Source organism: Taeniopygia guttata, chromosome 22, assembly GCF_048771995.1.
Source record: "Taeniopygia guttata chromosome 22, bTaeGut7.mat, whole genome shotgun sequence".
NCBI lineage: Eukaryota > Metazoa > Chordata > Aves > Passeriformes > Estrildidae > Taeniopygia > Taeniopygia guttata.
The window spans coordinates 2,418,882-2,446,550 of NC_133047.1; the positions used below are offsets into that span (position 1 = coordinate 2,418,882).

Here is a 27,669-nt window from a genome sequence, read left to right on the forward strand (position 1 = left end):
TCCCTTCCCTTCCCTTCCCTTCCCTTCCCTCAGCACCGCTGGGGCATTCCCGGGTAAGGAGAGCAGGAATCCAAAGGAAAACGGGAATCCAGAGGGGATGGAAGCACTGAATCACCTCGGTGTTCCCGATCCCATTCCCGCTGTTCCCCATCCCGCTGTTCCCATTCCCATTCCCGTTCCCGTTCCCATTCCCGCTGTTCCCATTCCCATTCCCGCTGTTCCCATTCCCGCTGTTCCCATTCCCATTCCCGCTGTTCCCGTTCCCATTCCCGGCGTTTTTCTCCCCCAGTTTCACCTCCCGGGCCCCATGGCAACGGCCCCGCGGCACTTCCGGGTACGCCGCCGGACGTGACGCAGAGCGTGCTGACGTCACGGCGGGCCCAGAAGGGATTCCCCGGGGGCGTGGCTTGGGGGCGTGGCCATTGCTGAGGGGGCGTGGCCATGGCTGAGGGGGCGTGGCCAGGAGGAGCCCAAAAAATCGCTATAAAACCACCAGGAATAGGAATTTATGGCTATAAATAAGCCAAATTTGAGAAATATATAAAATTTATAGCTATTACTGTGTCAATATTTTGAAATATATAAAATTCATAGCTAAAATCGTGACTATATTTTGAAATACATAAAATGTATAGCTAAAAAATGTGTTAATATTTAGTATATTTATGTGTGTTAAATAAACTAAATATGTGTTAATATTTAGTTATATATTTAAGTATAAATATATAAAATTTATACTTATAAATGTGTCTATTTCGAAATAGTTAAAATTTCTAGCTATAAACGTGTCAATATTTCGAAATAAACTTATACATGTGTCAATATTTTCGACTATATTCAATTCATAGCTATGAATGTGTCAATATTTCGAAATATTTAAAATTTATAGCTACAAACATGACAATACTTTGGAATAAATTCATTTTACAGCTATCGCTCTGCCAATATTTTGAATGATATTATTGTAAATATCCAGTGGTTGTAGCCGCTCTAATAAATAACTCAATACTTACGATATAAAGAATAAATACATTAATTTTATTTTATAAAAAACAAGGGAGGGGAGGGAATTCCACGGGAAAAGGGGAATTCTCCTGTGTTTTGCCACTGAGCGGCAGCACCGCCTGTGCCCGCTCCAGGATCCCGCTGGAGAAATGGGAAAGTTTCTTCCGGCTAAAATGAGGTGGGAAAACGGGAATAAAATCGGGGATTTGCAGGGAAAGAGGAGCTGGAATCCATCCCGGGAGGGGATTTGGGGTGGGAAATTATCCCCAGGGAGGGAAGGGAAAAAGGAAAAAGGGAAGGGGGAAAGAATAAGGAAAGAGGAAGGGAAAAGGGAATGGAATAAGGGGAAAGGAAAGGGGAAAGGAAAAAGGGAAGGAAAAAGGAAAAATAAAAGGAAAAAGGGAAGGGGAAAGGAGAAAGGGAAGGGGAAAGGAAAAAGGGAAGGAAAAAGGAAAAAGGAAAGGGGAAAGGGAAGGGAAAAGGAAATAGGGAAGGAAAAAGGAAAGGGGAAATGAAAAATAAAAGGAAAAAGGGAAGGGGGAAGGAAAAAGGAAAAAGGGAAGGAAAAAGTGAAGGGAAAAGGAAAAATGGAAGGAAAAAGGAAAGGGGAAAGGAGAAAGGAAAAACGGAAGGAAAAAGGGAAGGGAAAGGGGAAAAGAAAAAGGGAAGGAAAAAGGAAAAAGGGAAGGAAAAATTAAAGGGGAAAGGAAAAAGGGAAGGGGAAAGGAAAGTTGAAAAGAGAAGGGAAAGGGGAACAGAATAAGGAAAGGGAAAAGAAAAGGAATAAGGAAAAGGGAAAGGAATAAGGAAAATAAAAGAGGGGGAAAGGAAAAAGAAGGATAAAGGGAAGGATAGAGGAATATGGAAAGGAAAAAGAAAAGGAATAAGGAAAGGAGAAAGGAATAAGGAAAAGAAAAGGGGAAAGGAATAATGAAAGGAAAAAGAAAAGGAATAAGGAAAGGAGAAAGGAATAAGGAAAGGGGAAGGGGAAAGGAATAAGGAAAGGAAAAGAAAAGGAATAAGGAAAAGAAAAGGGAAGGGGAAAGGAATAGGGAAAGGAAAAGCAAAGGAATAAGGAAATTTTGCTGAGTGCAGGACAAACCCAGGAGCCCCCAGGGCTCCTGGCAGCCTCCTGTGCTCAGAACCTCCCAAAATCACCTCCAGCAGCGCCCTCCCATTGCTCCCCAGGGCTCCAAACCAGAAAAGCGAGTTGGGGAGAGAAAAAACCCAACAAAACAACAACTTCGGTGCAGGAAATAATCCCAAAGCAGCTTGAATTACACAGGCGGGCCCTGCCTCTCCCGGGGAGGGGGAATTGGGGCAGGTTATGGGAAAGGGAATCCCTGCCTGGCTCTGGGGCAGCTCCAGCGCTGCCTGTTCCCAGTTTGGGATGGTTTGGGGCTGGAAGAACCCCTGGAGAACCAGCAGGGCTCGGTTCTTTCTGTGGTTCAAGCTGGGAATGATCCTGCTCTGCCTACACGGTCAAATTGTTTAATTTCCCACTTTTTTGGGGGCTAAAAAGGGCATTAATCCCTCCCCTGAGCTTGTAGCAGGCAGAAATTCCTGATTTTTGTGATTTTACAGCAGCAATCCCAACAGCAGCACCTCAAGTGCATTAATCCTTACCCTGAGCTTGTAGAAGACCAGGAATTCCTGTTTTCCATGATTTTCCAGCACCGATCCCAACACCAGCACCGCGTTCCTGGAGTCCACACCTTTCCCTCAAAGCTGCACAAAATCAGCGGGGCTGGAGCTCTGTGCCTGGCTCTGGGGCAGCTCCAGCGCTGCCTGTTCCCAGTTTGGGATGGTTTGGGACTGGAAGAACCCCTGGAGAACCAGCAGGGCTCGGTTCTTTCTGTGGTTCAAGCTGGGAATGATCCTGCTCTGCCTACACGGTCAAATTGTTTCATTTCCCACTTTTTTGGGGTGAAAAAGTGCATTAATCCCTCCCCTGAGCTTGTAGCAGGCAGAAATTCCTGATTTCTGTGATTTTACAGCAGCAATCCCAACAGCAGCACCTCAAGTGCATTAATCCCTACCATGAGCTTGTAGCAGGCAGAAATTCCTGATTTTTGTGATTTTACAGCAGCAATCCCAACACCATCTCCTCAAGTGCGTTAATCCTTACCCCGAGCTTGTAGCAGACAAAAATTCCTGTTTTCTGTGATTTTCCAGCACCAATCCCAACACCAGCAGCCGCATTCCTCTGCCAACACAGTCAAATAGTTTTATTCTGGTGGGTTCTACCACTTTTTTGGGGGCTAAAAAGTGCATTAATCCTTACCCTGAGCTTGTAGCAGACAGAAATTCCTGTTTTCCGTGATTTTCCAGCACCGATCCCAACAGCAGCACCTCATGGAGGCTTCAAACCAAAGTGGGTCAGGTCACCCTGAAGACAAAACAGAAATGTTTGTTTGCATTCCTGGAGTTTGCAAATATAAAGATAAAAAAAATAACTGGGACACGTCAGGTTTCCAAGCAGATGAATCTCCCCGTGGCTCTGCATTGCCAGGAGAATCCAGGCTGGAATTCAGGGATTTCCTGAGGCTGGCACAGCCTTGGAGCTCGGGATGGGGTTGGGAAAGAGGTGCAGACTCTTTCTGTATAATTTGTATTTTGGGGCTGGGAAAGAGGTGCAGACTCGGAGTTAAATTTGTATTTTGGGGCTGGGAAAGAGGTGCAGACTCGGAGTTAAATTTGTATTTTGGGGCTGGGAAAGACATGCAGACTCGGAGTTAAATTTGTGTTTTGGGGTTGGGAAAGAGGTGCAGACTCGGAGTTAAATTTGTGTTTTGGGGTTGGGAAAGAGGTGCAGAATCTTTCTGTAAAATTTGTATTTTGGGGCTGGGAAAGAGGTGCAGACTCGGAGTTAAATTTGTATTTTGGGACATTTTGGGTGTTTCGAAGTGAGGATAGGGCTGAGATGTGCTGGGAGGGGACTGGTCCATGTCCTGTGGGATGGGGAATTGATTCCCACATGAAATCTGTCTTTCCGATGAGGATCTGGCACCCAAACTTACCAAAAAAAAGCTGTGAGGACATAAAATTCCAGCTGGCTGTGCTGCAAATAAGATTAAAATCAAATCAACCATTTATATTTGCTCTGATCCCTCTTCTGAAGCCTTTATAAAATGCCACAAACCAGAGCTTTTTCCTTTCCACATTAAAAATCACGGAATGGTTTGGGCTGGGAGAGACCTTAAAATCATCCAGGGTTCCACTACCCCAGGGTGCTCCACACTGGCCTTGGACACTTCCAGGGATGGAGGAGCCACAGCTCCTCTGGGAATTCCATACCAGGGAAGAAAACCACTAATATCCGATGCTGAACGCGCTAATTTTTTTTTTGTTTGTTTGTTTGGTTTTTTTTAACAAAATAACTTTGAATTTGCTGCTCGGTGGTTTCGGCAGCTGCCAGGGCAGCCCCGAGCTGGTGGTGGGAAGGATAAACCCCCTGAGCCAGGTGCTGCTCAGCTGTTAGAGAAGCTGGAGATTTGCAGAGTGCAAAAAAAATGTAAATATAAACCCCTGGGTGCAGGAGATAAAGGCCAATTTGGGTGCCCACCTCGCAGCTGGGCACTGCTGCCTTATCAGGCTGTGTGCAGCCACTCGGGCTGGCAGTGGGGAGGGCTGGGATAAGTGGGGAGGGCTTGGATAAGGAGCTCCAGGTGCTCCTTATCAGCTGGGAGGGGCTGGGGGTGCTGCCCAGCCCACCAGGAGCCCTCCCCTGCCACCTGATTCCTCCTCCTTCCTCCTGAAATTCCTGCTGCTGGGCACCTGGTTCCTCCTTCCTCCTGAAATTCCTGCTGCTGGGCTCTGTTCCTGCTGTCCCACAGCTGCTCCAGCCTTGGGTCTGTGACTGAGCCCTGGGTTGATTTTGGCTGCTGGCACAGAGGGAATGAGGGTGAATTTTGGCGATTCTGCTGCGACTTGGATCAAAAAGTTGTGGATTCATGGGATGGTTTGGGTGGGAAGGTCCTTAAATCCCATCCACTTCCACCCCCAGCACCTCCCACCGTCCCAGTTTGCTCCAGCCTGGCCTTGGGCACTTCCAGGGATCCAGGGGCAGCCACAGCTCCTCTGGGAATTCCATCCCAGCCCCTCCCCACCCTCCCAGGCAGGAATTCCTTCCCTAAATCCCACCTAACCCTGCTCTCTGGCAGTGGAAGCCATTCCCTGGGTTCTGTCCCTCCGGGCTCTCCTGCCCAGCAAATTCCCAATGTCCAGGGCTGTTCCTGCAGCACCTGCAGAGGGATGGGAAAACAAAATCAAAAAATCCTGGAATGGTTTGGGTGGGAAGGGGCCTTAAATCCCATCCCATCCGTGCCTGCCATGGCAGGGACAGCTCCCACTGTCCCAGGCTGCTCTAGCCTGGCCTGGGACACTGCCAGGGATCCAGGGACAGCCACAGCTCCTCTGGGAATTCCATCCCAGCCCCTCCCCACCCTCCCAGGCAGGAATTCCCTCCCAAAATCCCACCCATCCCTGCTCTCTGGCACTGGAAGCCATTCCCTGGGTTCTGTCCCTCCGGGCTCTCCTGCCCAGCAAATTCCCGATGTCCAGGGCTGTTCCTGCAGCACCTGCAGAGGGATGGGAAAACAAAATCCCGGAATGGTTTGGGTGGGAAGGACCTGCAATCCCATCCAGTGCCACCCCTGGGACACCTCCCGCTATCCCAGGTCACTCCAAGCCCATCCAACCTGGCCCTGGACACTCCCAGGCTGAGGCTGTTGCAGCCCAAACGTGGTTTTAGCTCTGCCCTTCCCTGTTTCCCTGCTCCCAAGGAATTTGGGGCTCGTGGAGCAGCCAGGGACCCCCAGCCCTGGGGAGCTCCAGGATGGGGTGCCGGGAGCAGAGGGTGGGAAGGGAGGAGCGAGGGAATCCTTGCCCAAGCTCCTTTTGCCCAGGGATGGCAGAAATCCACCCCAGAGCCACAGGCTGCTCCTTTTCCCGGCCACAACCTGTGCCTGTGATGTGAATCTTCTATCAAATTTTAAACATTTTCTAGAAATTCATTTCCCACACCTGTCTGCCCCATTTCCCTGGCAGAAATCATGGCTAATCCCATCCCATCCCAGAACACAGGGAAAACCCTCAGCCTGAGCCCCTGCTGTGGCAGCCCAGCTTTGGAGCAGAAGGATTCTTCATGGCACCGCTCCAGGGTTAAAATATAACCTGGAAGCAGAATTCCAGCCTGCTCCAGGTCATTATCAGGGAGCAACACCTGAGAGAGCAGGAGAAAGGGCTCATTAATTCCCCTCTAATTCCCCTCCCTGCCCTGTTAGAGGCATGGGAAGGAGATTAAAGTTCTTGCTCAAGGGGAGGAAAACCTCGATAAACGCTGTGGAGCAATCCTGAGAAATGTGTCCCTGCCAGTTTTATTTCCTTGGATCACAGAAAGGGAAGTTCCTGTGCCCGGTGCCGTCTGGGGTTCATGGTTCCTGCTGGAATTACGGGCGTGGATGTGGCTCTCCAGCTTTAAATGTCATTTCATGTGGAAAACACAGTGACAAAGCCAGCCAGCAGCACGGGTTTGGTCTCTCTCCAAGGAAATAAAGGTGTGATAATCCTCTGGCTTCTCCCAGAGGGCAAGAAAGGGAGATTTAAGCAATTCCTGGGTTAAATTCTGTGTTGTGGAAGGGTTTTATGCTCTCAGCTTCGCACAGGTTGAGTTTCCCGGTCTCAGGGATGGGGGATGGCTGGGACACCCGGGGACAGCAGCTGGCTGTCACCTCCAGCTCTCCCACATCCTGCACAAGTGTTTTGCCAAGCGCAGGAAACGCTGCCAGGTCCCCAAAATCAATCAGGAGTGAGTCCCATGCGTGACAATGTCATTTAGTGTTATTTTCTCCAGCAGCTGCGTGTTCCCACCAGGAACAGAGAATTCCCAGCACAAATAAGGAAGAGAGGAAGGAGAACAGCTCGTGCTGCCCCCAGCGCCTCTCCAGGTACCCAGGATGTGACCGCGCCTGCATTTTCTCACCTCATTTCCAAATCCAACGCTTTATTTCCCCTTTTCCAGGCTCTGAGGATGGTTTTCCTCCTTCCCAAGGCCCGCACAGCAATAAATTGTCCTGCAGTATCATGGGAATGGTTAACCTTGATTTGAGTTCACGCAACACCTCCTTCCCTGCAAGGTCGAATTCCAAATTGTCCTTTGGAGAGGAAAGAAATAAAAAGTCAGGGCTGCTCCCTGGGCCACAAAGACTTTGCCTTCTTCTCCTGGAGAGCACCAAATTCTCCCGGCCCGGGTTGGTTTCGTGGTGGAATCGTGGAAAACATGAAGGAAGAGAAGAGTTTTGGGGAGCAGGGACACGAGGGGAGCTCGTTCCTCCCACACACAAGGAGTGGGATCTGCAGGGAGGGAAAGGGGTCCTGCTTTGGGGACAGTTTGGGGTTGGTTTGGGGACAGTTTGGGGCTGCTTTGGGGACAGTTTGGGGTTGGTTTGGGGACAATTTGGGGCTGCTTTGGGGACAGTTTGGGGTTGGTTTGGGGACAATTTATGGCTGCTTCGGGGACAATTCAGGGCTGCTTCAGGGACAATTTGGGGTTGGTTTGGGGACAATTTGGGGCTGCCTTGGGAACAGTTTCAGATTTCTTTGGGCACAATTTGGAGCTGCTTCAAGGACGATTTGAGGCTGCTTCGGGGACAATCTGGGGCTGCTACAGGGACAATTTGGGCACAATTTGGGGCTGCTTCAGGGACAGTTTAGGGCTACTTTAGGCACAATTTGGGGCTGGTTTGGGGTCAGTTTTGGGCTGCTTCAGGGACAATTTAGTGCTGCTTTGGGCACAATTTGGGGCTGCTCTGGGCACAATTTAGGACTGGTCTGAGCATAATTTGGGGCTGCTTCAAGGACAATCTGGGCCTGATTTGGGGTTAGTTTGGGCACAATTTTGGGCTGATTTAGGCACAATTTAGGGCTGTTTTGGGGACAACTTGGGGCTGCTCTGGGCACAACTTGGGGCTGCTTCAGGGACAAATTAGGGCTGCTTTGGGGACATTTTCAGGCTGTTCTGGGCACAGTTTGGGGCTGCTTTGGGGACAGTTTGGGGCTGGTTTGGGCACAATTTGGGGCTGCTTCAGGACAATTTAGGGCTGCCTTGGGGACAACTTGGGGCTGCTTCAGGGACAGTTTGGGGCTGTTCAGGGACCCTGCAGGGAAAACAGCCCCTTTGCCCATGGCACCTCCATCTCCAGGTCTGCCCTGCCTCACCGGGGGTACCTGCAGGGGGGACACCCCTGCACAAGGGCTGAGTGCGAGCTTTGAGGGGCTGCCCCGTTCTCCCAGGGATGTCCCAGCCGTGCCACCAAGCAGCAGCGACTATAAACGCCTCAGACAACACGAATGGCTAAATGTCCCCTTTCTGCCTGCGCAGCTGTCCCCCTCAGGATGAGCACAGCTCTCCCCCCTCAGGATGGGCACAGCTCTCCCCCCTCAGGATGGGCACAGCTCTCTCCCCTCACGGTGAGCACAGCTCTCTCCCCTCAGGGTGGGCACAGCTCTCTCCCCTCAGGATGAGAACGGCTCTCCCCCCTCAGGATGGGCACAGCTCTCTCCCCTCACGGTGAGCACAGCTCTCTCCCCTCAGGGTGGGCACAGCTCTCTCCCCTCACGGTGGGCACAGCTCTCTCCCCTCAGGGTGGGCACAGCTCCCCCCCCTCAGGCACACACACACACACACACACAGACACACAGACACACAGACACACACACACACACACACACACACACACACACACACACACGCGCCGCCGCTGCCGCTGCCGGTGACAGTTACGGGCGGTACAGCCGCGTCCCCTCACCGGCGGTGCCGCACCACAGCTCCCCTCACGGCTACGCCCCACCCACCCACCACCACCACACCCAATCACAACCCCCCGCCTCCCGCTTCTCACTTTTTATTGGTTAATATCCTTGCCAATCATTTTCCCGCCAGGAGATGTCACGGCTGCGCGCCGCGCTGATTGGTGGGGCCGGGATGGGCGTGGCGAGCGCGGCTTTAAAGGAGGTTGGGCGGCGCGCGGTCCCAGTGCCCCCCCAGCCCGGTCCGGTCCCGGTGTCCCGTCCCCAGCCCGGTACCGGCGTCCCCAGCCCGGCCCGGCCCGGCTCGGCCCGGCTCGGCCCGCGTCCCCGCTGCCGGCCCATGGAGCTGAGCTGCGCCATGGCGGGCAGCTCTGCCGCCCCGCCGGGCCCCGGGCCCCCCGCCGCCACCGGGCTGATGGAGAGCGATGACTACGAGAGCCTGCCCAGCGGCGTCGCGCTCGGCACGCACATGGTGGCCGGGGCGGTGGCGGGGATCATGGAGCACACCATCATGTACCCCGTGGACTCGGTCAAGGTGCGCGGGGACGGCGGAGAGCGGCCGGGGAGGTGGGCACGGGGCGGTGCGGGGTGTGCCGGGGATGCTGCGGGGAGCGGGGGGACGGGAGAGGGGCGGGCGGGCAGCGGGAACGGCTGGGGGTGCAAGGAGGGGTGCTGGGGGTGCTGGGGGTGCAAGGAGGGGAGAGGACTGAGGGAGTGTGAAAAGGGTTTCGGGGTGCAAGAAGAGGGGAGCAGTAAAGGGTGTGCAAGGAGGGGAGAGAACAGAGGGTTTTGGGGTGCAAGAAGAGGGGAGGTGTGAAAGGTGTGCAAGGAGGGGAGAGAACAGAGGGTTTCGGGGTGCAAGAAGAGGGGAGTAGCAAGGGGTGTGCAAGGAGGGGACAGAACAGAAGGTTTTGGGGTGCAAGAAGAGGGGAGGTGTGAAAGGTGTGCAAGGGGCGCTGGGGGTGCAAGGAGGGGAGAGAACAGAGGGTTTTGGGGTGCAAGAAGAGGGGAGCAGTAAAAGGTGTGCAAGGAGGGGAGAGAACAGAGGGTTTTGGGGTGCAAGAAGAGGGGAGGTGTGAAAGGTGTGCAAGGAGGGGAGAGAACAGAAGGTTTTGGGGTGCAAGAAGAGGGGAGGTGTAAAAGGTGTGCAAGGGGCTCTGGGGGTGCAAGGATGGGAGAGAACAGAGGGTTTCGGGGTGCAAGCAGCAGGCAGGTGTAAAGGGTGTGCAAGGAGCTGTTGGGGTGCCAAGGGAAGTGTGTAAAAAGTCGTTGGAGTGAAAGAAGCGCTGCAGGTTCAAGGGGTTGTTGGGGTGTCAGGCACGTGTAGGAGTTTTTGGGGTGCAAGGGAGGGAAATCTGCGAGAAATTGGGGTGTAAGGAAGGGAGAGTGTGGAGGGGATGTTGGGGTGCGAGAAGAGTGGGGATGTGTAAGGAGTCTTGGGGTGCAGACGGGTAAGGTGTCCATGGAATGTTGGGGGTGCACGTGTGGGAAAGTATCCGTGGAATGGTGGGGAGATGTGTCCATGGAATGTTGGGGGGAAGTGTCCATGGAATGTTGGGGAGATGTGTCCATGGAATGCTGGGGGGAAGTTTCCATGGAATGTTGGGGAGATGTGTCCATGGAATGTTGGGGGGAAGTGTCCATGGAATGTTGGGGTGCACGTGTGGGGGAAAGCGTCCATGGAATGTTGGGGTGCACGTTCCAGGCTGGCCTGGAACCGGACCGGGATGAGGAGCTTTTCCCTCCCGGAGCCTTGGAAATCCCAGTTCAGCTGCTGGGATGGGTGAGTGGCTTTGTTGGGTGTTTGAAGAGGAGCTGCCTGGTGGATTTTGGAGCTGATGATGATGCCCCAGCACGCTCAGGGAAGGCTTCCCAGCGTCTCCAGAGTGTGGGAATCATCCCGAAGGATATTTCCTCCCTCTGCCCTGCCAGTTTGCTGCTGTAGGGCCTTCAAAAGGAGAGGGAAAGCTGGGAAAAGCCCAACTCCCTCGATGCTGGCGCGGATGAATCACGAGATGTTGCAATCCCTTCTCCTTCTCGTCCGCGGTTCCCTGAAAGAGCAGAAAGAGCAGAGAAGAGGAAATGCTTTGGCTTTTGCAGAGTCTGCCAGTGTTACAAGCACTCCAAGGAAGTATTCCTGCTTTTTTTGCCCTGTTTTCCCTCTGGCTCTGTCCCTGCTGCACCTGGCTCACAGATTTGGGGTGTGGGGTCGGTGCCCACCCTGAGCGTGGCACCAACAAATGAGTTGGTGTTTTGTGCCCAGCTGGGCGGGTGTTGTCCCTCTGGAATTCTGCACTTCTTTTCCTCGGCGGGGCGAGCAGAGGCAGAAATGAAAGCGGTGCCCGGCTTCCTGGAGTGAGTGGGAGGCGCTCTGGAGGAAAAACTCCCCGAGTTGTGCCTTCCCTGGCTGCCGCCGGGCCGGGGAGCGGATCAGAGGTGGCAACTGACCCAAAAAAAGGGAGTTTGGATCCTTAAAGAGGTTTGTTTGTTTGTAGTGGGTGTCTGCAATAACAACTCAGCTGTCTCAGTTTACCTGCGGGAAAGGAGCAAAGCTTTTCCTCAGTGGGACTTCCTGGGGCAGAGTTCCAGGCTGGAGGAGGTTGGGTTTTTCTGCAGGTGCTCCTGCTCTGAGGTTCCTCCTGTCTGGGTTCCAGCAAGTCATTTCCTCCCAAAGAGAAACTGAAAATGTTGTAATTTGGGGGAATTGTTTGCTGCAGACACTTGCACAACCCCTGAGCTTGATGGGGTCACAGAATCCCACAATGGTTTGGGTGAGAAGGGACCTTAAAATCCCCCGGGGCCACCCCAGGGCAGGGACACCTCCCACTGTCCCAGGCTGCTCCAGCCTGGCCTTGGACACTTCAGGGATCCAGGGAATTCCTCTGGGAATTCCATCCCTCCTTCCTCCCTCACAGGGAAGAATTCCTTCCCAATATCCAATTTCAATCTACGCTCTTTTCCTCCCTGCTACTTTCCAATGTTGAATAATAAATAATAATTTATTTTTTTTTACCATTAGGCAAATGAGCTGCAGCCTCTCCTGCACTTTCCCTCTGCCTCTCCCCCTCAGCTCCGGTTGTTTGGACACCCTGGGCTGGGTTTTTGCTGGTGCTGAGTGGGTTTCTCACACTTCTCAGGCTTGTTTTTGTTTGTGGCTGCTGCAAACAGCTGTGCTGGGAGCCCTGATCCATCCCCAGATGATCTGGAGGGATCAGCATGTCGAGGAGTCCCAATGGCAGCAGAAAAGGAGTTTTTGGAGGGTTCCCTGGAGCCTCTCCTCCTGCCCCGATCCATCGGGTGAATTTTCTGCCAGAGCTGCTTTCCCAAAGCTGTGGAAACAAAGATGGGCTCTCCTTGGGGGTGTGAGGAACAGTTTTGCTCCCCTGGGGATTAATTAATTGCTGGGGGGAGAAACTGGAGGCGGGCAGGGCTGGCACCTCCCTTCTTGCAGAGGGTGCCAGTGGCTCTAGGGAGCAAAAAAAATCCTTTTCCATGAAAACCTGGCCTGCCTTTGGAGCTTCCCGGTGGTCACAAAGGTCCTGGAAGCACAGCAGAACATCTGAGGGAGGCAGGGCTCTGGATTCTTTGGGGTTTGGTGCTGGGAGATTCTGCATCCCCCCATTTCCAGCTGCTCCAGGAGGAGCAGTTCCTCATGCTCCAGCTGAGGGGGGGGTTTTGGGATGTTGGGAATTCCAGGATAAACCTGCTGGACTGACCCTCTGCTCCCCTTCCATGGATGTGCTGCTCATCTGGGGGCTGTTCCTGCTGAATCCCCCCAAAACTGGGGTTTGGAGCTTGAGCCTGGCTTGTGTCTTGTCCTGTTCCAGCTGAATTCCCCAAAAATTTGGGTTCAGAGCTTGAGCCTGGTTTGTGCCTTGTCCTGTTCCAACTGAGTTCCCCCAAAATTGGGGTTTGGAGCTTGAGCCTGGCTTGTGCCTGTCCTGTTCCAGGTGATCTCATCCAAAATTTGGGTTCAGAGCTTGAGCCTGGCTTGTGCCTTGTCCTGTTCCAGCTGAATTCCCCAAAATTGGGGTTCAGAGCTTGAGCCTGGCTTGTGCCTTGTCCTGTTCCAGATGATCTCATCCAAAATTTGGGTTCATAGCTTAAGCCTGGCTTGTGCCTGTCCTGTTCGAACTGAATTCCCCAAAATTGGAGTTCAGAGCTTGAGCCTGGCTTGTGCCTTGTCCTGTTCAAACTGAATCCCCCCAAAATTGGGTTCAGAGTTTGAGCCTGGCTTGTGCCTGTCCTGTTCCAGCTGAACTCATCCAAAATTGGGGTTCAGAGCTTGAGCCAAACAAAAGGCAGAGGGTGTTTGTAGGGTGTCAAACCAGTGACCCTCTGCCAGGATGTGCAAAGCAGAGACCTGGGCAAGGCAATTTTGGGTGAAAACCAACCAGAAAACAACACTGGGGTAGTGCAGGAGGGCTGGGGCTCTTCCCAAAGTGCATCCAGCAGGACAGAGCTTTTCCCCAGGAGCAGGGAACTGCCTCAACCTGACCCTGGCGCTTGTGGTGGTGTTTTTTTCCTGCCCAAACTGCAGCAGGACAGGCAGGGCGCTCCTGGCTGGCCCTGCACCGCTGCCTTATGCAACGGGGATTAATTGCAGTAGGTGGAGAAGAATTTCTTGGCTGCTTATCAGGGGTGAGGCTCCAGGAGCTGCTTGGTGGCTTCAGATAGGTGAGAGGAGCTGGGGGCACTGCCCAGCTGGGGAAATCATCTCCTCAAGCCCTGATAAACTTCAGCTCCCTCCCACAGAGCTGCTCCCAGCCCCAGGACTCCAGCAGCAGGCACCCAGGAGAGCCTGGAGCTGGTTATTGCTTGGGCAGTTTGTTCTCCTAAATCCTGATTTTGGTTATTACTTGGGCAGTTTGTCCTCCTAAATCCTGATTTTGGTTATTATTCTAGCTGTTTCTTCTCCTAAACCTGGTTTTGGTTATTCCTTGGGCAGTTTGTCCTCCTAAATCCTGATTTTGGTTATTCCTTGGCTGTTTGTCCTCCTAAACCCAGGTTTTGGTTATTCCTTGGGCTTTTAGTTCAATTCAACCCTGATTTTGGTTATTATTCTAGCTGTTTCTTCTCCTAAATCTGGATTTTGGTTATTCCTTGGCTGTTTGTCCTCCTAAACCCAGGTTTTGGTTATTCCTTGGGCTTTTAGTTCAATTCAGTCCTGATTTTTGTTATTGCTTGGATTGTTTTTCTTGCTTTTGTTTATCCTTTGGGTAGTTTATCCTCTTGAATCCTGCTTTTGGCTACTCCCTGGGTTGCAGAATCCTGGTTTTATCTGCTCCTTGGCTGTTAGTCCTGTTGAACCTGGGTTTTGGTTATTCCTTGGTCAGCTAGTCCTGGTTTTATCTGCTCCTTGGCCTGTTAGTCCTGTTAAATCCTGCTTTTGGTTATTCCTTGGGCTGTCAGTCCTGTTTTACCCAGGTTTTGGTTATTCCTTGGGCTGTTTGTCTTGTTTTTGGTGATTGCTTGGGCAGTTAGTCCTGGTTTTATCTCCTCCTTGGGCTGCTTGTCCTGTTTTACCCAGGTTTTGGTTAATCCTTGGGCTGCTTGTCCTGTTTTATCCAGGTTTTGGTTATTCCTTGGGCTGCTTGTCCTGTTTTACCCAGGTTTTGGTTAATCCTTGGGCTGCTTGTCCTGTTTTACCCAGGTTTTGGTTATTCCTTGGGCAGCTAGTCCTGGTTTTATCTGCTCCTTGGCCTGTTAGTCATGTTCTACCCACAGCTGATGGGTGGCTGATGCAAACTGCAGCCTGTGTGGGCTCCTCTGGGCTGTGGGGTGAGTTTTGAACCCCTTCAGAGTGACTCAGATCCACCAGAATAAAAAAAAAAAAGTTATTTATCCATTCTCACGTGAGGGCTGTACCCACCTTACCCCCCTTTTCCATGAAAAGCTGCAGCAGCAGGGTGTCTGTAAATTGATTTTCCTGGGGGTGTGTGTGGCCCTGACAGCTACAGGAGGTTCTGTTCCTTCATGGGAACTGCTGGGGTGAAAGTGGGGAAAAACTGGGGTTTTTTTTACTTCCCAAAACCACATTGATCCTGCACATAAATGCCACCTGCTGCTGCCAGGGATAAACTGGGATGAGACTGGGATTTTCTCGGGAGCATCTTGAAATCCTGAGCAGCCTCTGTAGGATGGGAAGGTGCTGACACCACGAAGGGTTGCATGGACAGCTGGATATGAAACCTGCTTTTAAATTCTGAACTCATTCAGTGCAGTGCTGCCCTCCCTGGGGGATTTTCCTGAGTTTTTGGGCTCCTTTGGAGTTCCCAAGGAATGTGGTGCTGTGGAGCAGGGAGCTTTGCACGAGGCTGCCAAATTCCCTGGTGGAGGGTGATGCCTTTCATGAGCACCAGCTGATGCTGGAGTCTGAAATTCCAGCTACATTTTTAGGGTTTTTAAAGTTTATTTACTGTAAATTCCATCATTTGGTTGGTCTAGGCTTGAGTAAAGCCAGCTTGGTTTTGTTATTTTGGGTGAAAGTCCTGAAGTGAGTTCTGGTCTCTTCCTTGGGCTCACAGAGGGGGTGTGGAGGTGTTTTGGGGTTTGGGGGCTCCAAGGTTCAAACCTGAAAGGTTTTTATGGAAGGCTGAGCTGCCTTGTGGCCTCCTGGCTAATTAATGAAGGGCTTGATGAGCTGGAGGGGATCCTGCTGAGGAGGGATCCTTCCTGCAGCTTCTCCTTGGAAAAACAGGAATTCCAGAGCTTGCTGAGCACCCCTTGCCCAGGGAGGGCCGAGCCCATCCCAGCGTTGGTGTTTGGAGGCTGCTCCAATGGTTCCAGTCATGGGCTGGAATTGCAGAATTACAGAATTCCTGAGGTTGGAAAAGCCTTCCGAGGCCATCCAGTCCTGCTGTGACCCGTGTCCACCTTGTCCCCACTGAGTGCCACGTCCAGGCCCGCCTTGGCCACCTCCAGGGCTGTGACTCCGTGGCCTGTCTGTGTTTAACCTTTTCCACAGGGAATTCAGGAAGGATCTGTGGGCATTCTGCTGCTCAGGATTTCCTGGGGTGGCTGTGGAGGTTTTTACCCAGAGCTGATTGAGGTCCTGGGACCCCTCATGTTGTCATTGTCACCTCCAGGCCTTTGAGCCCTGCTGTCTGCAGAGCCCTGGAATGAGCTCCGAGGAAATTTCCTGAGGGGAAAATCGTGTCATGAAGTGGTGACAGTGAGCTTTGGAGCAGGTTTGGGTGCCAGGAGCTCAGCTGGCTTAAAATCTGCGAGAAAAAACCCTGAGGGGCAGAAATGCAGCTGGAATTCCCTGCCAGGCCCTCCTGAGGGGCAGAAATGGTGCTGGAATTCCTGCCAGGCCCTCCTGAGGGACAGAAATGCAGCTGGAATTCCCTGCCAGGCCCTCCTGAGGGTCAGAAATGCAGCTGGAATTCTCTGCCAGGCTTTCCTGAGGGTCAGAAATGCAGCTGGAATTCCCTGCCAGGCCCTCCTGAGGGGCAGAAATGCAGCTGGAATTCCCTGCCAGGCTTTCCTGAGGGACAGAAATGCAGCTGGAATTCCCTGCCAGGCCCTCCTGAGGGGCAGAAATGCAGCTGGAATTCCCTGCCAGGCCCTCCTGAGGGACAGAAATGCAGCTGGAATTCCCTGCCAGGCCCTCCTGAAGGGCAGAAATGCAGCTGGAATTCCCTGCCAGGCCCTCCTGAAGGGCAGAAATGCAGCTGGAATTCCCTGCCAGGCCCTCCTGAGGGGCAGAAATGCAGCTGGAATTCCCTGCCAGGCCCTCCTGAGGGACAGAAATGCAGCTGGAATTCCCTGCCAGGCCCTCCTGAAGGGCAGAAATGCAGCTGGAATTCCCTGCCAGGCCCTCCTGAAGGGCAGAAATGCAGCTGGAATTCCTACCAGGCCCTCCTGAGGGGCAGAAATGCAGCTGGAATTCCTGCCAGGCTTTCCTGAGGGACAGAAATGCAGCTGGAATTCCCTGCCAGGCTTTCCTGAGGGACAGAAATGCAGCTGGAATTCCCTGCCAGGCCCTCGGGGGAGAAATGCAGCTGGAATTCCCTGCCAGGCCCTCCTGAGGGGCAGAAATGCAGCTGGAATTCCCTGCCAGGCCCTCCTGAGGGACAGAAATGCAGCTGGAATTCCTGCCAGGCTTTCCTGAGGGGCAGAAATGCAGCTGGAATTCCCTGCCAGGCCCTCCTGAGGGACAGAAATGCAGCTGGAATTCCCTGCCAGGCCCTCCTGAGGGACAGAAATGCAGCTGGAATTCCCTGCCAGGCCCTCCTGAGGGGCAGAAATGCAGCTGGAATTCCCTGCCAGGCTTTCCCGAGGGGCAGAAATGCAGCTGGAATTCCCTGCCAGGCCCTCCTGAGGGACAGAAATGCAGCTGGAATTCCCTGCCAGGCCCTCCTGAGGGACAGAAATGCAGCTGGAATTCCCTGCCAGGTTTTCCTGAGGGGCAGAAATGCAGCTGGAATTCCCTGCCAGGCCCTCGGGGGAGAAAACCACTGGGAGCTGAGGGGAAAACGGGGACAAGGAACCTCCCAGAGCCTCTGGGGGACACTGGCTCTGCATTTTCTCCTTTTCAGGGAATTCCTGAGTTGCCTGTTCCCAGTTTTCCCAGCTCCCCTTCTAGGAACTGTCCCAGACTGCTGGGCCAGCTGCAGGAGGGACAAGCTGGGGCAGAGTCAGGCTGTTGAAAGCAGGAGAAAATTACAACGTTCCCTGGATTTCTTTGGAGCAGCCTCATTCCTTGGGCTTTCCATGGATAAAGCAGAGCAGAGGTCACACTTCCCTCCAGGAGGGTGTCGCAGTGGGAGCAGGGAAATGAAAAATTGGGATAAATCAGGGCCGTGCAGGGGCTGAAGTGAGCCCTTGGTGATCTGGAATTTTGGGGGGCTGGGTAACCAAGGGCTGTCCCTGGTGTCTTTGTTGCAGACACGGATGCAGAGCCTGCAGCCGGACCCCAAAGCCCAGTACAGGAGCGTGTACGAAGCTCTCAAGAAGATGGTGCTGACCGAGGGCTTCTGGAGGCCTTTACGAGGGATTAATGTCACCATGCTGGGGGCTGGCCCTGCCCACGCCTTGTACTTCGCCTGCTACGAGAAAATGAAAAAGTCTCTCAGTGATATTTTCCAGCCAGGAGGAAACAGCCACTTGGCCAATGGTATTTTTGGGGTTTGCCCTAAAAAAAAAAACAAACTCATTTGTGATTATCAACCTATCCCTTGCTTGCTTCTCACTCAGCCTGGTGTCCCCCCCAGTCTAAATTCTTATTTAATCTGAAATTATTCCAGCACAAATCATCAATTTAGTGGGCAAAAGCGCCCCTCCCAATCTAAATTCTTATTTAATCTCAAATTATTCCAGCACAAATCATCAGTTTAGTGGGCAAAAGGTGCTGAGGTGCAGCTGTGCTGTTCCTATATTGCTGTGGAATCCTTAAAGTTGGGAAAGATCTTCAGGATCAAGTCCCACCTTTCAAGGTTTCACCTAAAGGTGTGATCTTATATTGAAGGCATCACCTCAGCCTCTGGAGGTTTGAATTCAGGTGTCCCTGGGATCATGGAATTTGCACATCCAGGATCCCCAAAATCCCTCCATCCTCTTTAATTTTTAGCAGGAATATTTCACTTTTAAACCCAGCAATAGCAGCAGAAAGCCTGGAATTGAGCAGCCAGGGCTTTACCAAAGGGTTTGTGCTGGAGATTCCCATGATTTTGCTGGGATGTGCTGGTGGGAATCTGCCGTGGGCTCACGGAAGAACTCAGAGAAGAGAATAAAATCCCTTCTGCTGGCTGCTCTTTGCTGGGAACACATTCCTGTGCTTGCCTTTCAAGTAGCTACAGGCCTGTGGTGCCAGCAGGAAAATCAGAGCTGTGGCTTCATGAGAAATGACCAAAAGTCATTTGGGCAGGAGGGAATTGGAGCTGGGAGCCAGGATCAAAGGGAAGGAGTGGCTGGAGAGGCTGATCCCGGCCTGAGCTCGGGATGGGTCAGGGCTGGCCGGGCTTGGCGCAGCCGGGGCGCTGAGGCTTGGAAAGCAGGCTGAGTAAAGGGATGAAAATCCCTAATTAGGGCTGTGCTGAGGGCAGGGGAAGCGTTGCTCACAGCTCAGGCGCCGCGGGTGTCTGCGGCCGACGGATCCTCGGGAATTGTTGGGGACAGCAAAGCTGGGGCTGGGAGCGGATCCGGGCTTCTCTCGGGATGGGGGTCCTGCCCTGGGGTCTGCGCTGGGCCCTGGGTGGGAGCACCTCCCTCAGCATGGATGGGGTTCCACCATGGATGGGGTTCCCCCCATGGATGGGATCACCTGGATGGATTCCCATGGATGGGGTTCCCATATGAGTGGGATTCCCCTGGATAGATTCCCACTGATGGGATCCCCCTGGATGGATTCCCACAGATGGGATTCCCCTGGATGGATTCCCACTGATGGATTCCCACAGATGCAGTTCCCACTGATGGGATTCCCCTGGATGGATTCCCACTGATGGGATCCCCCTGGATGGATTCCCACAGATGGGATCCCCCTGGATGGATCCCCTGAATGCAGTCCCATGGATGGGATCCCCCTGGATGGATCCCCCTGGACGCAGTCCCCTGGATGGGATCCCCTGGCTGGATTCCCATGGATGGATCCCCCTGGATGGGATCCCCTGGATGCAGTCCCCTGGATGGGATCCCCCAGGCTGGATCCTCCAGGCTGGATCTCCCTGGATGGACTCCCATGGATGGATCCCCCTGGATGGGATCCCCATGGATGAATCCCCATGGATGGGATCCCCATGGATGGATCCCCCAGGCTGGATCCCCCAGGCTGGATCCCCCTGTCTGGATCCCCCAGGCTGGATCCCCCAGGCTGGATCCCCAGGCTGGATCCCCCAGGCTGGATCCCCCAGGCCGGATCCCCCAGGCCGGATCCCCCAGGCTGGATCCCCCAGGCTGATCCCCCAGGCTGGATCCCCCTGGATGGGATCCCCAGGCTGGATCCCCCAGGCTGGATCCCCCTGGATGGATCCCCCTGGCTGGATCCCCAGGCTGGATCCCCTGTCTGGATCCCCCTGTCTGGATCCCCAGGCTGGATCCCCCAGGCTGGATCCCCCAGGGTGGATCCCCAGGGTGGATCCCCAGGCTGATCCCCCGGGCACAGGGACACCTTTGGAGCCGGGTTGTGTTCTCAGGGCTGCTCTTGCCTTGCAGGCATCGCGGGGAGCGCGGCCACGCTGCTGCACGACGCCGTGATGAATCCTGCCGAAGGTAATCCCGGGATTCTGGGCACTGCCAGAAAGAAATCCAGGGCTGCCCCCAGACCTCCAAAAGTGTTCCTCTGTCCCTGGGGAGGAGAGGAGGAATTAATTTATCCCTGGATCTCCTGGTGCATTGGGGCTTGCCAGGGAGGTGTCCCCTTTACGGTGTCACCTTTACTGTCACCCCTCTGCTGCTCCTCAGGCAGTGGTTCTGGTTTTCCTGGACTTTCGGCCTAACCAAGCTGAGCTCAGGCTGTTGGACGAGCACACGGAGGGACTGTGAGGTTCCTGGCCAGGTGGAGTGTCAGGAGAAGGCCTCAGGAAAATGAGGATTGACAGGAAAATGCAGCTCAAGTGACAGTGATGTCACCTGCCAGCTCCTCGGGGTCACTGGGTTGTGCTCCTGCGCGGGCCCAGAGCAGGAATCTCTGAAGGAGAAACCTCCAGGGTATCAAATCCTTTTAATCCTACCCTGATTAAATAATTTAAATTAATTGGCCTTGCAAGCCAGGGAGGCTGAGGGGGTGTGTGACACCCCAGGTGATGCTCAGGTGTGACTCCACCTTCCACCCTCCCTGCTGGGTCTGTGCATCCCCAGCGAGGGCCTGAGCAGCCTGACCTGATGGGGAGAGCTGGGGGTCATTAATTAACCCTGAGGAGTGGGCTCTATTAGAACTGGTGGGTCATTAATTAACCCTGAGGAGTGGGCTCCATTAGAACTGGTGGGTCACTAATTAACCCTGAGGAGTTCATTAGAACTAGTGGGTCATTAATTGCCTGAGGAGAGGGGTTCATTAGAACTAAAGGGTCATTAATTATCTGTGAGGAGAGGGGTTCATTAGAACTAAAGGGTCATTAATTATCTGTGAGAAGAGGGGCTCATTAGAACTAAAAGGTCATTAATTAAGCCTGAGGAGAGGGGTTCATTAGGAAGTGAGCTCTGAGCTGTCCCCTGGCTGTGCTGAGCTCTGGGGGCAGCTCAGGGGGTTGGTTTGGGTGGGGAAGGGAGGCTGGGGCTGTGCCAGCTGAGCAGTGTGCCTGTCCCCACGCTGTCCCCAGCTCAGGGGGATCAGTTTGGGTGGGGAAGGGAGGTCAGGGCTGTGCTAGCTGAGCAGTGTCCCTGTCCCCATTCCTGTCCCCATTCCTGTCCCAAGTTCTGGGGGCACTGGGCAGCTCGGGGGGATCAGTTTGGGTGGGGAAGGGAGGCTGGGGCTGTGCCAGCTGAGCAGTGTCCCTGTCCCCACGCTGTCCCCAGCTCGGGGGGATCAGTTTGGGTGGGGAAGGGAGGTCAGGGCTGTGCCAGCTGACCCCCCAGCTGAGCAGTGTCCCTGTCCCCACGCTGTCCCCATGCTGTCCCCAGCTCGGGGGGATCAGTTTGGGTGGGGAAGGGAGGCTGGGGCTGTGCCAGCTGAGCAGTGTCCCTGTCCCCAGCTCGGGGGGATCAGTTTGGGCTGGGAAGGGAGGCTGGGGCTGTGCCAGCTGACCCCCCAGCTGAGCAGTGTCCCTGTCCCCACGCTGTCCCCGAGCAGTGGTGAAGCAGAGGCTGCAGATGTTCAACTCTCCGTACACGTCGGTGCTGGGCTGCGTGCGGACGGTGCAGAGGACCGAAGGCTTTGGAGCCTTCTACCGCAGCTACACCACGCAGCTGACCATGAACGTGCCCTTCCAGGCCATCCACTTCATCACCTACGAGCTGGTGCAGGAGCACCTGAACCCCCACCGCCACTACCACCCCCAGTCCCACATCGTGGCCGGCGCCCTGGCCGGAGCCGTGGCCGCCGCCGCCACCACGCCGCTGGACGTGTGCAAGACGCTGCTCAACACGCAGGAGAACACGGCCCTGAGCTCCCTCAAGATCAAGGGGCACCTGTCGGGCATGGCCAACGCCTTCAGCACCGTCTACCAGCTGGGAGGGGTGCCCGGCTTCTTCAAGGGCGTCCAAGCTCGGGTCATTTACCAGATGCCCTCCACGGCCATCGCCTGGTCCGTGTACGAGTTCTTCAAGTACTTCCTCACCAAGCAGGCGCTGGAGAAGAAATCCTCCTCGTGAGAGAGGAGCAGGAACCGCCCTGGGGCTGCTCCCAGCCAGCCCGGCTGGAATTGTGCTGCATTCACGGCTCCAAATCTCCCTGCCTGTGCTTCCCGGGGCGCTCGGTCACCGAGTGTCCCCAGGGCTTCCTGGTCAGTCACCGAGTGTCCCCAGGGGTCCCTGGTCAGTCACCGAGTGTCCCTGTCACCGAGTGTCCCCCTGGGATTCCTGGTCACTGAGTGTCCCCAGGGGATCCTGGTCAGTCACCGAGTGTCCCCAGGGGTTCCTGGTCAGTCACTGAGTGTCCCCAGGGGTTCCTGTGGTGTCCCTGGAGATTCCTGGTCACTGAGTGTCCCCAGGGGTTCCTGGTCACCGAGTGTCCCCCAGGGGTTCCTGTGGTGCTTGGTCACTGTCCCTGGGGGTTCCTGGTCATTCAGTGTCCCCAAGGGTTCCTGGTCACCGAGTGTCCCTGTCACTGACTGTCCCCAGGGATTCCTGGTCACCGAGTGTCCCTGTCACCGAGTGTCCCCCAGGGGTTCCTGGTCACCAGGTGTCCCTGTCACTCAGTGTCCCCAGGAAATCCTGGTCGCTCGGCGTCCCCAGGGATTCCCATGGTGTTCCTGGGGATTCCTGGTCACTCAGTGTCCCCAGGGATTCCCATGGTGTCCCCAGGGATTTCCATGGTGTCCCCAGGGGTTCCTGGTCACTCGGTGTCCCCAGGGATTCCCATGGTGTCCCCAGGGATTTCCATGGTGTCCCCAGGGGTTCCCTGTCACTGAGTGTCCCCAGGGATTCCTTTTGTGCTTTGTCACTATCCCTGGGGATTCCCTGTCAGCAAGTGTCCCCAGGGATTCCCACAGTGTCCCTGGGGATTCCTGGTCACCAAGTGTCCCCAGGGATTCTGGGGATTCCCTGTCACTGATTGTCCCCAGGGAATCCAGGGGTTCCTGGTCACTGGGTGTCCCTGTAACCAAGTGTCCCTGGGGATTCCCTGTCACCGAATGTCCCCAGGGGTTCCCACAGTGTCCCCAGGGATTCCCACGGTGTCCCCAGGGATTCCTGGTCACTCGGTGTCCCCAGGAATTCCTGGTCACTTGATGTCCCCAGGGATTCCCATGGTGTCCCCAGGGATTCCCACAGTGTCCCTGTGGGTTCCTGGTGGTCACTCGGTGTCCCTGGGGGTTCCTGGTGGTCACTCGGTGTCCCCCGTGATTCCTGGTCACTCGGTGTCCCCAGGGGTTCTGGGCATTCCTGGTCACTCAGTGTCCCCCGTGATTCCCGGTCACTGGGTGCCCCTTTCCCTTCCTCAAACAACAACAAAAAGAGAGTTTATACAGACTTTGATATTAATATATATCTATTTAATAACTTTATTTGGAAGCAGTGAAATCACAAGCTTCTCTTTTTTCCTGGAAATAAGATGGAAGATGGAGTTTACTCCTCGCTGAAGGTTTAGGTTATCCAACCTAAGCTGTTTGTTTTTTTTTTTTTTTTGAATTTTTTATTTTTTACAGCAGAGAAACAAAGATGTCGTGGCACAGAAGTTAATTTTATATAAATATAAAATAGCTGGATAATGTTTATCCTTTATTTTTCTATGTAGGCAGTTGGGTGGTTTAAAATGCTTTTACAGCTGGGTGCAAAGCTGTTTAAAAAGGGCTCAGTTCTTCCCTCTTGTAAGGAAGACCCAAAATCATTGATTTTATGGCCAGATTGGCTTTAATTACCCAGGTGGTGGCCTGGCTCCTCCCCTGGGTGTCAAGGTACTTGGGAACCTTTGAGGGGACAAGGAATGGGGACATGGCTTTGTGGGGCATCCCAAAATCCCTTTGTGGGGGACAGAGAGGGGGAAAACTCAATTCCTTTTATTTTTAATTTTTTTTTTTTAAATGTAGATTTTTAACCAATCTGATTTTACAATTGAAACTTGCTAAAAGTGCGTTTTTATGGGGTGGGACAGCTGACCAGCCTTCATCCTTGTGGAGTTTATTCCCAGTTTTCCTCTCTGAAGCCCTGATCCCATTCCAGGACCTCTCCTGGGGTCCCCGGGGGGTTTCCTGCTCCCAGCAAAGGGAGATCCTGGAGCTGCTGTTTACAGAGTCCCTGGCAGCTCCAAAAACAGCCCAAAATCCTTGGGAATTCCCAGTGCTGATCCAAAGGCACCTCCCAGCCCTGCCTGCTGCTCATCCCGGCCCAGGAGGGACAAAAATCCCACCTGGAGAGGGAAAATCCCGACCTGGAGGGACAAAAATCCCACCTGGAGGGACAAAAACCCCACCTGGAGAGGGAAAATCCCACCTGGAGGGACAAAAACCCCACCTGGAGGGACAAAAATCCCACCTGGAGGGACAAAAACCCCACCTGGAGGGACAAAAATCCCACCTGGAGGGACAAAAATCCCACCTGGAGAGGGAAAATCCCACCTGGAGGGACAAAAATCCCACCTGGAGGGACAAAAATCCCACCTGGAGAGGGAAAATCCCACCTGGGGAGGGAAATCCCGACCTGCAGGAGCTGCTCATTCCCTGAGTTTGGTTTTCCTGCTCGGAATGCTGAGTGGGAAGGGTGGAAACCTCCCTGCTGCAGCTGGGAATGGTTTCCCAAAGTAAATTCCATCCTTAACTGCTCCTCTGGGAGATCCCAAGGGATTTTTGGGATCCTGGATGTACAAATTCCAATTCCAGGATCCATTTCCCATTTGGGAATGGCTTCCCAAAACAAATTCCATCCTTTAACTGCTCCTCTGGGAGATCCTAAGGGATTTTTGGGGTCCTGGATGTGCAAATTCCAGTTCCAGGGTCCATTTCCCATTTGGGAATGGCTCTTCCAAAGCAAATTCCATGCTTTAACCTCTCATTTGGATGATTTGGAGGGATTTTGGGATTCTGGATATTCAAATTCCAGGGTCCATTTGCCATTTGAATCCAGGGATAAATTCCATTCTTCCCAAACCAAATTTCATCCTTCAGCTGCTCCTCTGGGAGTTCCCAAGGGATTTTTGGGATCCTGGATGTGCAAATTCCAGTTCCAGGGTCCATTTCCCATTTGGGAATTGCTCTTCCCAAAAGTAAATTCCATCCTTAACTGCTCCTCTGGGAGATCCCAAGGGATTTTTAGGATCCTGGACCTGCAAATTCCAATTCCAGGGTCCGTTTCCCATTTGAATCCAGGGATAAATTCCATCCTTCCCAACCCAAATTTCATTTTGGGAATTTGAAGGGATTTTGGGATTGTGGATGTTCAAATTCCAGGGTCCATTTGCCATTTGAATCCAGGGATAAATTCCATCCTTCCCCAACCAAATCCCATCCTTCAGCAGCCAAGGAGGGATTTTTGGGATCCCGTTCCAGGATCCACCTCCCCCTTCCCTGGGATGTCCCCAGGTCTGGTTTTTGGGGTGACCCTGAGCAGATCTGATCCTTTTCCCACAATTTTTGGAGCAGGAAAATGCAGGATTCCCTCAGGGGGTGCCACGTGTGCCTTGTGGGAACAATCCCGGTGTGAAATGAGCTTTTTGCTGCCTTTTTTTGTGTGTCTTAACCTGAATAAATCCCTACACCAAAGGCTCCCTTGTGCCTTAAAACGGGAAAATCCCGCTGGATTCTCCTGGATTTGCTGGGGTTGGAGCAATCAGAGCTGAAATTTTCCTGGGAAAAGGAAATTCCTCCTGGGAAAAGGAAAATCCCTCATGGGAAAGGAAAATTCCTCCTGGGAAAAGTAAATTCCTCCTGGAAAAAGGAAAATTCCTCCTGGGAAAAGGAAATTCCTCCTGGGAAATGGGAAATTCCTTCTGGGAAATGGGAAATTCCTTCTGGGGAAAGGAAATTCTGCCTGGGAAAAGGAAATTCCTCCTGGGAAAAGGAAATTCTGCCTGGGGAAAGGAAAATTCCTCCTGGGAAAAGGAAAATTCCTCCTGGGAAAAGGAAAATCCTTTCTGGGAAAAGGAAAATTCCTCCTGGGAAAAGTAAATTCCTCCTGGGAAAAGGAAATTCCTCCTGGGAAAGGAAAATTCCTCCTGGGAAAAGGAAATTCCTCCTGGAAAAAGGAAATTCCTCCTGGGAAAAATAAATTCTGTCTGGGGAAAAGGAGATTCCTCCTGGGAAATGGGAAATTCCTCCTGGGAAAAGGAAATTCCTCCTGGGGAAAGGCAAATCCTTTCTGGGAAAAAGAAAATTCCTCCTGGGAAAAATAAATTCCTCCTGGGAAAAGGAAATTCTGCCTGGGGAAAGGCAAATTCCTCCTGGGAAAAGGAAATTCCTCCTGGGAAAAATAAATTTCTCCTAGGAAAAGGTAAATCCTTTCTGGGAAAAGGAAAATTCCTCCTGGGAAAGGAAAATTCCTCCTGGGAAAAGGAAATTCCATCTGGGAAAAGGAAAATTCCTCCTGGGAAAAGGAAATTCCTCCTGGGAAAAGTAAATTCCTTCTGGAAAAATGAAAATCCCTTCTGGAAGGAGGAAAATCCTTCTGGAAAAATGAAAATCCCTTCTGGAAGGAGGAAAATCCATTTAGGGAGGACTAAAATCCATTTAGGGAGGACTAAAATCCCCTTGGATGCTCCTGGACACCCAACAAACCCAGCCCAGTTCTCATTCCAGAGGTCTCACCCGCAGCGGGAATATTCCCAATTTTCCCTTCCCAAATCCCCGTCCCCATCCCAAAATCCCTGCCAAGTTTGCCTTTGGAAGCGGCGCTGAATTCTGAGCTGAAATCCTCGATTTTCGCTCAGTCTCTGACCCCGTTCTGCCACAAACGCACAAAGTTCTTTAAGGGAGGATGAGGAACTTTTCCAGTTCTTAATCCCTTTTTTTTTTTTTTCCTTTGGATTTTTTTTGACTTGGCAAAAATAAAATAAAATTTAAAAAAAAAATGTTTTTTTCACTGTTTACCAATGCAGGATCCGGGTATAAAATGCTGCTACAGTTGTGTCACTGGAGCTCGAGGAAATAAAAATATCCTGATTTTTTTGGGTTTTTTTTGTCTTTTTGGAGTCGGTGGTTGTTTTTCCTTGGGAATGAGGGAGGAGCTGGCTCATCCCTGAGGGAATGGTGCCTTCTAGCGGGAGGAAAATCCATCCTGGGAGGAGAAAATTCCCCTGGGAGGAGCAAAATCTGAACTGGGAAAAAGAAAATCCATTTTGGGAAAAGGAAAATCCATTTTGGGAGGGGAAAAATCCATTTTGGGAAGAGGAAAATCCATCCTGGGAGGAGGAAAATCAGTACTGGGAAAAAGAAAATCCATTTTGGGAAAAGGAAAATCCATCCTGGGAGGAGGAAAATCCATTTTGGGAAAAGGAAAATCCATTTTGGGAGGGGGAAAATCCATTTTGGGAGGAGGAAAAAGAGGAAAATTCATTTTGGGAGGGGGAAAATCCATTTTGGGAGGAGGAAAATCCATTTTGGGAGGAGGAAAAAGAGGAAAATCCATTTTGGGAAAAGGAAAATCCATTTTAGGAGGAGGAAAATCCATTTTGGGAAAAGGAAAATCCATTTTGGGAGGAGGAAAAAGAGGAAAATCCATTTTGGGAGGGGGAAAATCCATTTTGGGAGGGGGGAAATCCATTTTGGGTGGAGGAAAAAGAGGAAAAGCCATTTTGGGAGGGGAAAAATCCATTTTGGGAGGGGG

At 52.8% G+C, this 27,669-nt stretch overlaps 1 protein-coding gene and 3 long non-coding RNA genes across 5 annotated transcripts; 2 read left to right on the plus strand and 2 right to left on the minus strand.

Moving 5' to 3' along the window:
* Positions 1-1,640: 1,640 nt before the first annotated feature.
* Positions 1,641-8,860, minus strand: LOC121471026 (uncharacterized). The gene is made up of 4 exons (XR_005982396.2): positions 8,814-8,860; positions 6,989-7,160; positions 4,026-4,066; positions 1,641-3,427 (listed from the first exon to the last, which is right to left on the minus strand). It is a non-coding gene; the product is annotated as an uncharacterized lncRNA (long non-coding RNA).
* On the plus strand, positions 4,654-7,090 carry LOC121471027 (uncharacterized). The gene is made up of 2 exons (XR_012051738.1): positions 4,654-6,563; positions 6,863-7,090. It is a non-coding gene; the product is annotated as an uncharacterized lncRNA (long non-coding RNA).
* Positions 8,861-9,023: 163 nt separating the features above from the next.
* SLC25A37 (solute carrier family 25 member 37) lies at positions 9,024-22,206 on the plus strand. Of its 2 annotated transcripts, XM_030289767.4 has the most exons (4): positions 9,026-9,349; positions 17,707-17,935; positions 19,972-20,028; positions 21,548-22,206. In XM_030289767.4, exons 1-4 carry the CDS (start codon positions 9,155-9,157, stop codon positions 22,066-22,068), a joined length of 1,002 nt encoding a protein of 333 aa, XP_030145627.1. In that variant the 5' UTR covers positions 9,026-9,154; the 3' UTR covers positions 22,069-22,206. The 2 variants fall into 2 exon arrangements, with proteins under 2 accessions (XP_072773790.1, XP_030145627.1); XM_072917689.1 differs by lacking the exon at positions 19,972-20,028 and having other exon boundaries at positions 9,024-9,349.
* A 1,704-nt stretch (positions 22,207-23,910) lies between these two features.
* On the minus strand, positions 23,911-25,800 carry LOC140680452 (uncharacterized). Its single transcript, XR_012051744.1, has 2 exons — positions 24,305-25,800; positions 23,911-24,262 (listed from the first exon to the last, which is right to left on the minus strand). It is a non-coding gene; the product is annotated as an uncharacterized lncRNA (long non-coding RNA).
* Between the last annotated feature and the right edge of the window lie 1,869 nt (positions 25,801-27,669).

Excerpts from the sequence above, each read along its gene's own strand:
- SLC25A37 (XM_030289767.4), top strand. The coding sequence starts at position 9,155 with ATGGAGCTGAGCTGCGCCATGGCGGGCAGCTCTGCCGCCCCGCCGGGC. Across the intron at positions 17,936-19,971 it reads AAACAGCCACTTGGCCAATG|GCATCGCGGGGAGCGCGGCC; the intron begins GTATTTTTGGGG and ends CTTGCCTTGCAG. Across the intron at positions 20,029-21,547 it reads CGTGATGAATCCTGCCGAAG|TGGTGAAGCAGAGGCTGCAG; the intron begins GTAATCCCGGGA and ends GTCCCCGAGCAG.